The sequence below is a fragment of the Thermobia domestica genome, chromosome 15 (assembly GCF_964235325.1).
Source record: "Thermobia domestica chromosome 15, izTheDome1.hap1.1, whole genome shotgun sequence".
NCBI lineage: Eukaryota > Metazoa > Arthropoda > Insecta > Zygentoma > Lepismatidae > Thermobia > Thermobia domestica.
Genome location: NC_137468.1, coordinates 1295839 through 1308394, shown reverse-complemented (window position 1 = coordinate 1308394; position 12556 = coordinate 1295839). Strand labels below are relative to the sequence as shown.

Sequence of the window (12556 nt, the reverse complement as noted above, 5' to 3'; positions counted from 1 at the left end):
TGTTTAAACGATGTGTTAGAAAAAGTGAAAATGAACTGAAATAACCCGGCGAAGAGTACTAACGAAGATTTTCTATATAATAAATAAGATGAGTAATTATAATAAGTTTACTGTAATAGATTTAAGACGCCAATGTAAAGAGCGAGGAATCAGAAGATATTCCCGATTAAGAAAAGCAGAACTAATAGACCTTCTTAAACAACATGACGATGAACAAAGCAGAAGGCAGATTAGAAATATATTCCCATTTAAACAAGAAGTGTTCTCTGAAAGCGAAATAGCACAAAATACACCAAAGTTAAAGCGAAAGCATTTGAAAAAGTTATTTCCATTTGATGATGATTTATTTACAAATAAAAATATTACGAGATCTTAAATGTTAATGAGCCGACATACAATGAAAAATTTAAATCCTATACAACAGATTACAAAATAAAACTGACAAATATAACAGGTGAAACACTTACTGAAACAATACAAAGATTACACACAGCAGTAGACGATATGATTGACCAAGCTAAACAAGCTTCCAATTTTAAAAAGAATGACAGAATAAGAGTTGTTGTGCACAACGATGGATTTTGGACTAAAGCAATATCAACACCAATAACAACTGAACTAAATGCTAGAAATGTATTAACACACGTGCAAAGAATTGTAACATCTGACGAAACAATCAATATTGAAGAAACAACATTTAATATTCAAATCATTAACATGCCTAGAGGAAGTAAAACAAACAGACGATTATTAAACCTTGCAGAAGACAAAAAAGCTAAAAGATGTATTACCAAAATCAATAACAATGACAATTTGTGTTGTCCACGTGCAATCATTTCAGCCTTAACGTATAAAACAAATGTAATACTTGATCAAGAGCTAACGCCACAAAACATTAAAGATATAAGACGTGGAAGAAAAATACAGACAAAATTAACTGAGAGACTTTGTAATCGTTTACCGAGCTACTGTGAAGACGGCTTTACATTAGACGATATTAAACAATGTGAAGAACTATTAAAAATTCAAATTAAAGTTGTATGTGCTGAAAACATGAACGCTATTATTTACTCAGGGCAAGACAAAGAGGTGAATATTTATTTATATAAAAGTGGAAATCATTTTGACGCAATTAACAGCATGCAAGCTTTTATTGGAAGTGTTTATTATTGTGAAAAGTGTGATACAGCATACGATCATAAAGAAAAACACAAATCATGTATACGAATTATACCAATTTGTAATATGTGTAAGCAACCTAAACATCAAGAAGAAGAGATTGATAACATTTATTGTGAAGCTTGTAATCGATTTTGTTATAACCAAACATGTAAAGATAACCATTCAGTTGTTTGTAAAGAAGTTTATAAGTGTAAAGGCTGTAATAAAATTTTATTAAGATATAAGAAACACAAGTGTGGATATTACTACTGTATCAACTGTAATTGTGTAGCTAAAGAAAACGTTCACAAATGTTACATGCAATACAAACGCCAGAAAGGTTATTGTGATGATGAATGTGTGTGTAATGCTAAAAAAGAATTAACTGTTACAGATTTGTTTATTATGCTATACAAGACTTATGGTATCGAAGATCGTGGTAAGAAAATTGTTAAAGAAAAAAACATGTACGAAACCATGCCTAAGTGGAGGAAACTTCAAAAGATATATGATGCATGGAACAACAACAAGTTAACAGTAGATGACTTTAAGTATATAATTAAGAACTTTCTAAAGTCGAGTATTAAACAAATGAACAGTTGTAATTACACAGAAAAGTATATATGGTTTGATTACGAAGCACAACAAGACACAGGAATTCATAAAGCTAATTATGTAGCTGCTCATGACTTTAAAGGTAGCAAATATTACTTTGAAACAAATGACGATTTTTGTAAGTGGTTAGTTTCAAAAGAACATAGTGGTTACACTTGTATTGCGCATAATGCCAAAGCTTATGATTCGTACTTTGTTCTTCAGTACTGCATTAAGAATGCTTTGAAACCTTACACTATATATAACGGCTCTAAGCTAATGTTACTTGAAATTCCAAAAGCAAACATAAAAATTATTGATAGTATTAACTTTGTAGCACAACCATTATCGAGTTTTCCTAAGACATTTGGTCTAAAAGAATTAAAGAAAGGTTATTTTCCACATTTGTTTAATAAGCCTGAAAATCAAAACTATGTTGGGCCAATACCTAACGCAAAATACTATGGGATTAGTACCATGAAAAAAGATCAAAGAGAAGCGTTTCTTAAGTGGCATCAAGAAAGAAGAGAAGAAAATTATGTGTTTGACTTTAAAAAAGAGTTAAGAGAGTATTGTGATTCGGATGTAGATATTTTAAGAAGAGGTTGTTTAGAACTAAGAAATCAGTTTTTAGAAATAGCAAACATTGATCCATTTCAATACTTAACAATTGCAAGTGTGTGTATGGGCATTTATAAATCAAAATACATACAAGAAAACACAATTGGTATTATTAAAGAAGAAAAGAAAGAAAAATACTCTAAACAGTCTATTGCATGGTTAAATTCTTTTAAGAACAATAATATTAAACACGCGTTAAACAATGGAGAAGTAACGATATGTGGATCTAAAGTTGATGGTTACGATTATAAAACAAAGACAGTGTATCAATATCACGGTTGTTTCTGGCATGGTTGCAACAAATGTTTTGAGAAGTATACTATCAACAATGTCAATCACGAAACAATGGAAGATCTATATGAGAAAACAAGAAGAAGATCTCAACAAATAAAAGAAGCTGGTTATAATCTTATAGAGATGTGGGAGTGTGATTGGTTAAAAGATAAAAGAGCCAAACAGTTAATTCAAAAAACTAGTCTTATTGAGAAACTAAAGTTCAGAGATGCATTCTTTGGTGGTAGAACCAATGCTTCAAAATTAAACGTTACTAATAAGAAGATGAAATATATCGATGTGTGCAGCTTGTATCCAACTGTTTTGTTTTATGATCAATTTCCTATTGGCCACTCAACAACATTAAAGTCTATCTCTCCTGAAAAATACAAGTGTAAAAAGTACTTTGGTTATATACTTTGTAAAGTTCTTCCGCCAAAACAATTGTATCATCCTGTATTACCAGTTAAAGATAACAATATTAATAAGTTGGTGTTTCCCTTATGTAATCAATGTATGATAAATCAAACTAAGACGTGTACACACAGTGACGAACAAAGAATGATAACAGGTACTTGGACAACTATAGAGTTAGATAAAGCTTTAGAGAAAGGTTATAAGTTAATTGAAATTTACGAGATTCAACATTTTCCCAAAACAAGTAACAAACTCTTTAGAGGTTACATTAAAGACTTCATGAAAATCAAATTAGAAACATCACCATGGAAAGATGACTTTCAAACAAAAGATGATTATATTAAAACTATTAAAGACACACTGAATATTGATTTAAATCCTGATCAAATAATGGCAAATCCTGGTAAGAGAGCAGTTGCAAAAATTTGTTTAAATTCGTTATGGGGAAAGTTTGGCCAAAGACAAAACTTAACTCAAACTGAATACATTACAGATGTTAGAAGATGGTACGAGTTACTTTTAGATGACAAATTAGAAATATCTGAATGTTTGTTTATCAGCGACGAGATGGTTCAAGTTTCATATAAATACAAAGACGTATATGTTAACAATTCTTATTCCACTAATATTCACGTTGCAACTTTTACAACAGCACATGCGAGGTTAAGACTTTATGACATGTTGGATAAGTTAGGTGAAGATGTAGCGTATTACGATACTGATTCTATTGTTTATATTGTTAATGGTATAGAAGTAAAGACTGGTAGTAACCTTGGTGAGTGGACAGATGAGTTAGGAAAAGATGTTTATATTATTGAGTGATATTCAACTGGTCCAAAGAGTTATTACTACAAAACAGATAAAAACAAAACTGTGATGAAAATTAAAGGATTTACTCTTAATTATGAGAACTCTTTGAATCTTAATGGTGAAAACATAAAGAAGGTTGTTAACAAAGAACTAGCGAACATAACTCTTAATTATAATCAAATAACAAGAGACAAGAGAACAAAAAATTTAGTTAACAAACCTGTAACTAAAGAGTTTCAAATGGATTACGACAAAAGAGTTGTTTTAAAGGAAAAAGATAATATCATCAATACTTTACCTTATGGTTATTAGGTTTAAGTTTTAGATTTAGGTTTAGTTTTAGTTAGATTAAATCCTTTATGGTTATATATCATAAAGGTCATTATGTTCTGTCTTCTTATGTTCTGTGTGGTTTATGTTCTCCAAAGACAGTGGTCCGTACAGACGCGTAAAATTTGAACTTGATCATTGAAAAAGTGGTCCAAAAAAAGTGGTCCGTACAGACGCCTATACTACTTCAATGAGTAAAACCTCTGACGTTGGTAGCTCCTGAACGTCTACTACTTTTCCTTCGCTTGTCTCTATCTTTAGAAAACCAGAATCGTTTTCAGCTTCTAACGGTAATAATTCATTAGCCTCGTTGCTCCCCTCAAACTCTGGACCTTCAGTGTGCGAGCTTTCGAGACGAGACAGAAAATCTACGGGATTTGTCTTCCCTTGCTGAAATTTCAGCACAACTGGAAATCTCATTATTCTTGTTAACCACATCTGAACAAGCGCTGGTACTTTCATAGATTTTATCAGTGATAAAATCGGTCTATGATCTGTATATACATAAATGACAGGAGCATCAATTAAATATAATTCGAACTTCTCAAGTGCAATAACAATGGATAAAAGCTCTAGATATGTAGAACTATATTTACTCTGAGTGGGAGATAACTTTCTAGATCCATACGCTACTACTGCTAAACGGCCATTATCATCCTTTTGGCAGAGGGTGTACCCAGTAGCCACCGAGCTTCCGTCCACATATAAGTAGAACGGATCATCTAACTTCGGTAGAAGTAATTCAGGATCTTTGGCTAATTCCTCCTTTAGTTGCAATAACGCTTTCTCGTGCTTTTCTTCCCATTTAAATTTTGCATCTCGCTTCAACAAATCTGTAAGCGGTGAAACTATCATAGCCATATTTGGTATCCGAAAGTGAAAAAACTGGAAAAATCCCAAGATCGCTTGAAGCTGTTTTACATTCTTCGGCCTAGTAATTTGCCGCGCCATCTTTAATTTCTCCGAAGTGCATGTTATTCTACCGGGAGTAATAGTATATCCCAGAAATTCTATTTTCTGCGTAAAAAGAACTGCTTTATCCGGGTTAAGGGTAAGTCCTGCATCCCTAATTCTCTTCAGTGTTTCTTCAACAGTTTCAATTAACTCATCAGTTGTTTGACCGCCAACCACTATATCATCATAGAATGAGATGACCTTAGTATAATATAGTTCCTTTAAAACCATTTGCATTAACCTGCCTAAAGCAAATGGGTAATTACATAATCCATAAACTCCTCTGATACACTGATACGTGCCCAAATGAGTTATAAAACCTGTATACGGTTCACTTTCTTCATCTAATTCAATCTGAGCGAAAGCGTATGATAAATCAAAACATGCATAGAAATTCATCTTCCCTAAGTGAGTTAGGGCTTCCATTATACTTGGCAAACCTACTTTTTCCTTCTCTGTTAGTTCGTTAACTTTTCTACTGTCTAATATGACCTTAAAACTACCATCCTTTTTCTTATGCAAAATCGGGCAGCTTACGTACGGAGTACTTGCCTTTTTAATAACTCTATCTTTTTCCATTTGATCTAACGCTTTCTCCATAATCTGCCTTTTCTCTATAGACATAGGTCTAAGCCGACAAGAAAAGGGTTTGGGGTAGGGCTGTTCCTAATTCCGGAATTCCGGAATTTTTCGGAACGGAAATTACAATTCCGGAATCGGAACACAGTTTCAAGACGTTCCGGAATTCCGGAATTTCGGAGCGTTCCGGAATTCCGGAATTTCGAAACATTCCGGAACTTCTTATTGAAAAAATAATTTTTGCTGTTACCCCGAACTGAGAGGTGTGCGCAAAGCTTAGCTTTGAAACTGGATATTGATTCCGCTGTGCTGAAGGAAGGAGTTTTGGTCCACGGCAACTGGTTTGTTTCATTCTCTAGATCCGTTCACTGTGAACGATTGCGCATAAGATTTGGAACTTTGTCTGGTTATCCATAAAGTCTCAATCATAAGTGATTCATTGTAAATTCCGTGATTTTGTTGCAGAAATCGGAACATAGAAATTCGAGCTAGTTCTTTCCTTTAGTTTGGTTTATCTTCCAAGAAACACCTTTTTTATAAACCACTTTGTATATTCTTTTTTAAATGAATACCGACTGTACCTTTTCCATTTATACGAGGCAACCCTAACAAGAAATTGAACTGCATATCTTTTGATGTGTGGCCATTGTTAAGTATAAGTACCTGAAGGAGGGGCAGAGAATCATTTAAAAGAAAATACGATTTTCAGTAATTAAAGGGATAGGATAGTCTGAAATATTTGGAAAAAATTTGACCAGTATTTCCGGTGGCCCCACACCCCTGCTTACTGGGAGGGAAGTAGAAATTATTTGTCAATAATCTAAAGAGAACATGATTCCCAACCCACCGACGTCCGTGCTTTGTTGCTAGATTTTTTTCTTGATAGTTGGTTGATGGCTTGGCATTTTAATTTGTGATAATCTGCAATAGTGCACAGAATATTATTTTGCTAAGTCAGGTGTTTCCGTTTTGTGAACAAATAGATCATTTCGTTGACTAAAGCTTGATGTGCATATGTAACATGACGTGAACACTAGAGTATAGTTTTCATGACATTTCAGTATGCCATAGCATAGCATACGCTATGAAGCAGTGTCCTTTTGGAAATAAGACGTTGGAAAGCTTTGTGTACAAACACTGGTCTAATATTTAATTGAATTAATCAAGGATCACGTAATTAAAAAAAATAATATTAGACGAGTGTTTGTGATTGAGGCTTTGCATTTTTTAAGCCATAGAGGAAGAATAACTTTTGAATTTCCGTCGTTGAGCTGAAAAGTAAAAAAATAAATTAATAATTAATTAGCATATATTTTTTTTAATTTTCAGTTACAAAATGCATAATATTACTACCTTCTTACTTGCAAATATAGATAGTAAAAATATTTTTTAATTACGGAAAAAGAAAAATCAAAATGGCATGGCGAAAAATCAAAATAAGAGAAAAATCTCCTTAACTTTTATTAATGAATAAAGTAGAGATAATATGGGAAAAGAAAGCACTGAGGTCATGGATCGTCTCATCAGCTATAACGAACTATTCAAAAGTTACATATAAAGCTGTACGGCCAGGACTCTGCCTTTCTACATCTTTACTCCTACGCCTCTCGCGCGACAGTTTTATTTTTATTTTTAGCCTTAGTTGCCTAAAAATAAAACTAAATTCAAATTTAGTCATTCAAGTTTAAACTCAACCAGTGAAAATTCAATAAAGTTTTTTCATAACACCACAAAATTCTAGTAATTTGTAATGACAGTTTAATACTATGATGTTATAGCTGGTAGGCAAATATTATTGTGGTACCGTTTAGTATCTTACATAATTTGTTACAAAATAGTGTTTAATATTCTTTTATCTTCAGATATATAAATGTACAATTATTATGCTGCTGCCCGTGTTATGTAAAAATATGCATTATTGATGTTACATAAACTTTTTGGAAACTAGAATCAGTATTTCATATTTCAGGTTCAAATCACGCAAAGCTAAAATTAATAATGCATTGCTTGTATTGTATTTAGTATACTGCATGCTGTAAACAGCAAAAAATTTCTTAGAACAAGGGATTACTGTTTAATGTTTTTTGTAACTTCTATAATCATGATGCTACTGCTTTTTTTTTAATGAAAGCTTTATCAAGCATTATTTGCATAACTTGTCAAAATGTACAACGAGAGTAAATCGAATAGAGGTGCAAACTTTACATAATATCTTATAATTATTCACATGTACGCGCTACTCTTTTCTTGTCCTGCGACACTTATTTGAATAACTAACTAAATAAAGGTGTCTATCAGTTAAATACTAAGCATTGGAAACTACGTATGAAGATTAGTTCTAACTCTACTAATCAAAATTTTATGCAAGGTGATAAATGAATTGTGTGAGTGAAAAACATTTAAAATTGGTTTGCTGAGAAATTGTATTAATCACCAATATATTATCAATGCTGTGAAATTCTGATGTAAAAGTATGTTACTTTCTTTAAACAATTACATTGATACAAGCCAACAGAATATGTACGTTTTCATACAAAGCTGCAATATGAAGGGTAGTTATGCATTCAGATGAAAGGGTCTGCACCAATGACTAACTAACAACAAGAAAGATAAATGTTCAATTAGTATACCCGAAAATGTGAGTAGCGATGGTAAAAGTTAAAAATGAAAGAAATCATTTCGTAAATGTTAATATTCACATTAAAAGTATTAGCCTAATGTTCATATTTCGCTCTTACGAAATAATTAATTTGTATCAAAAACTATTCGTACTTCGCGTAAATTGATTTTTACAAAAATTGATGTCTTACTTTCCTTGAGTAGAAAAGTTGGCGAAAACTTTCTTTCTCCTGATTTCTCAAATAAATCAGATAAAAAAGATCAATGAGATAAAAGAAGTTTGTTAAGCTAAAAGTCCCTAAAGCCCATTTTGTGCGATGCAATTTTCTATGTAATCTTGCATGTTAAGAGTCATGCGTTCAAATTATTTCGTGTAATAATAATTAACATTCAACTTTCCATAGTAAATTGCACGTATTTCACCTTGTTCGGAGATAGAACATGTGCAATCTACCATGGAAAGTTGAATTCTAATTTTTATTACAGGAAATAATTTGAATGCATGTCTCCTAATTTTGCATACTAATTGCCTTGTCTAATATCGTCTAAAGTCTACTTTCCCCTAATTTAAAAAAAATCATCTGGGCATTTATATGAAAATTGACATTTAATATATGCTCTTATAATATTTTATCCACATCATTGTTCTCTAACAGTATTATTTTGTGGCACAGAAATTTTGCTTTTTCTTTCAATAGTAATTTACATTTACATTTTTGTTACATTATTTGATGACGTCTCAGGTAGCATCAGTTATACCATTTCAGGGTTTCAGTTGTCAAAATTTTCACAATTATGTATTACTCATGTGTACTCCTTGTACTTCAGATTAGAAGTTCATTAATATAATTCCAAATGACATGACTACAAATGTTTCGTGTGCTCTTGTATTGTTTGCTTAATAGTAAAACAAATATTTTGGAATTAAAATGCCAAACATGTAAATTGTTTCCTTGTTGGTACTTCAAAATACAAAATGGCAATGATTGAAAAAAATGTAAAAGATAAAGATAAAATGCTGTACTTTATTCCAATAATTGTAAATACGAGAATGCATAACTGTTTAAGACATGTTGCTACTATATTCCATAGATACCAAAGTGAAAACGAGAAAGTATTTGCGAGTAAATTTGTGGGATTAAACCCTTGTAACAATGTTTGAGAACCATTGCCTCAGGACTGTTTCGAACTTTTATATTCAAACTTCGAACTAATATTAATATTACGATTCCAGAATGAACAGTGAGCTTCAAAATTTTAGTCTTGAAAACAGTTCCGAAATTCATACTTTTGAGCATTCCACAATTCCAAACTTTTGGAATGTTACGGAATTTGCGGAACATTCCGGAATTTCAAAACGTTCCGGAATTTCGGAACATTCCGGAATTTCGAAACGTTCCGGAATTTCGGAACATTCCGGAATTTCGAAACGTTCCGGAATTTCGAAACGTTCTGGAATTCCGGAACATTCCGGAATTAGATGAATTCCGAATTCCGGAATACGAAATCGAATTCCGAACACCCCTAGTTTGGGGTTTTTAATATTTATATGATGTTTCATTAAATGTGTAACTCCTGGTTTGTCTGAAAAATCGTTCTTATATTTTTCCAAAATATTTCTCATTTTATTTTTTCTCTGTGGTTCTAAACTAACATTGTATAACATCTTTTCTATAAGCTGGCTGGGGGCATTCTCAATGGCCGCACAAGGGACATTTTCCTCCCCTCTACTTTTATGAGGTTTGTCATACTCGCATACTGCCATCCCTCCGCTCTCAATACACCATCCTCGGAGCGATATACACAAAACAATCTTTGCCCTCGCCAGGCAATCTCTCCCTGCAATTATGGGTTTCAAAAGAGAAGGTACCACGTGGATCCGTTGCCTAATTTTATGGCCGTAAAATTCAACTTCTACGAGCACACTCTCTAGGGAAGTCGTTGACCCACTCGCTAGACTTAAATACAATGGATCTTCCTTAAACTTCGCCCCTCTCTCTCTCTCCACAAATTTGCTTCGTTTTCGTCAACAAAGCTCAGTAGGCTGCCAGAGTCGCAAAACAAGAATACCTCTCTATTTAATATTGTCGCTTTTATTAGTGGCTCTGTTCTCCATCCTTGAGATTCCTTTTTTGCTTTCGATGCAATAAAAAAGAATTCTTTCTTTTTCCTAACGCACCATCGTTTCCCTCTTTACAAAGAGTATCGTTATCCCTCATTGGTGTTGACAAACTTTTTGAAGTTCTCTCTCGATCCTCTGGAATTACGAATCTCGTAAGTAACGACTCATCGCTAAAGCACCATGAATTTTTCGCCAGGTAAAGATCTATCTTTGCTTCTGATAGAAAATCAGCACCAAGCACTAATTCAATAGAAGCGTGAGAAAGAGCATAGAACTTATGCGTAAATTTCCTTCTTTTTATGAAAAAAGTTGGCATAACCACAAGACTACAGTTGGCTTCACCTGTAGCTAACAAAATCTTTTCATTTACTTTTTCCGACTTCGCTCCTTTCTCTATCCAATTTTTCGCGGTCTTAATATCAATTAATTAAATAAATGATCCACTGTCCAAGTAACAGTCTTTAATCTGTCCGTAAAATTTCCCAAAAAGATAAGGAGGTGCATTTTCCCCTCTAGCAAGTTTTCTAGGAAATCTAGTGACCGTAGCTGCAATATTTTCCCTTTTCCCGTGGTTCTCAACCTTTTTCTTGCTGGGGCAAACATAGCTTTTGTGCCCAAAACCTCGACACGCATGGCATTTAATTTCAGCCTTACTTGGTCCCTCTTTTTTACTTTCTCTCTTTTCATCTGTTTGCCTGCTAAAATATGCTGGATTTAATGCTTGCGGTCTAATCGGGGGGACTGACTCAGTGCCTATCTCTCTACTACTCACTGCAGCCAATTGGATACTTTCTTCCTTCCCTGCGCTATGCTGCTTAGCATAGTTATAATCTTCTAATAAATACGCTTGAATTTTCAAGGCGTATTCTTCCAACTCCCTTAAGTTAGCAAATTTCCTGTTATGAAGAAATTGTTTATACTTAGGGTGTGCTTTACTTACAATCTTGGCTATCTGTTCTACCTCCTCGACTGGATTTTTCATACGAGAGAAAAGCAATGCCATTTCTCTAATAAATCTTGAGAACGATTCGTCCGGTCTCTGAATTCGAGTCGCCAATTGAGCTTCTATTTCGCTTTCATAATTAAAGCTAAAATATTCCTGCAGTAGACTATACCTAAATGCAGTAAAATCTGTAAATTTCGACTTGAAATTAAACCATTTACGGGCGTCAGCAACTAAGGTATTTGGAATAACTTTCTCTAGCAATTCATTCATTGTCATATTTTTGCTCTTGGCAAAATCTGTCAATTCATCGAGGAAATCGAATGGATTCTCCGATACTTGTCCTGAGAACTTCGGTAATGGTAGTTGTATTTCATCCAAACTACTACATTTACAATTTTTGTGCTCATTATTTTCTTGATTCCCCTCTCTAAGCTTACGTATTTCCTCTACTATTTGGTCTATTCCTAGATCAACATCCGAATCTATCTCTAAAGCGGATTTTAACAAGTCTAATTCAATTACGTTCTCCATTTTCCTCCTACGTATGTTTCTCGGTTTCATTTAATTTCTATTCCGGACGAGAATTCCCCACTTTTGGAAGAAGAAAAAAAAAAGAAAAAAATCCTGTTCTTATCTCTTAATCTTCCAAGTATGAATATCAATTCCGTATAATTATCGATAACAACTAACAGCTCTCTAAATATTCATAATTTCCTATCTACGTCCTTACAATAGTACTTGCTCGTAAATGTCTAGGGTATTTGGCTCATATCGAAGAATATTAAATGAAATTTCGAGAAATTAAATAGGAGATTAATCGTTTATTTACAAAAGGAATACTCTAATTTAAAGGTAGGGTACTAACTTTAATTCAGGACGCCACTCCGCCCTATATACACTCTATCTTCCTTCTTACCCGTCCCCAATAACTAATGGAGAAAGGAAGTATATTAATCTAACCTCTAGAAATCCTAATTTCCTTATTAATCAAATTACTCTCTATTATAGCAGGGACCTGTGGAAAATACGGTTTACAGAATTGAGTAACTCCTGGACCGTACTCCTTGCTTTTAAAGACGGGACCTTGACTCAAAGGTCACTGTCTTGCCTAAACCTGTCTCTGGGACTCC

At 33.3% G+C, this 12556-nt stretch overlaps 1 protein-coding gene across 1 annotated transcript; it reads left to right on the top strand.

The window, feature by feature from the left end:
- Positions 1 to 504: 504 nt before the first annotated feature.
- On the top strand, positions 505 to 3888 carry LOC145671998 (uncharacterized). The gene has a single exon (XM_081741180.1). The coding sequence runs from the start codon at positions 505 to 507 to the stop codon at positions 3886 to 3888; it is 3384 nt and encodes a 1127-aa protein (XP_081597306.1).
- Positions 3889 to 12556: the final 8668 nt, after the last annotated feature.

Coding starts and splice junctions, on each gene's coding strand:
- LOC145671998 (XM_081741180.1), top strand. CDS start 505: ATGATTGACCAAGCTAAACAAGCTTCCAATTTTAAAAAGAATGACAGA.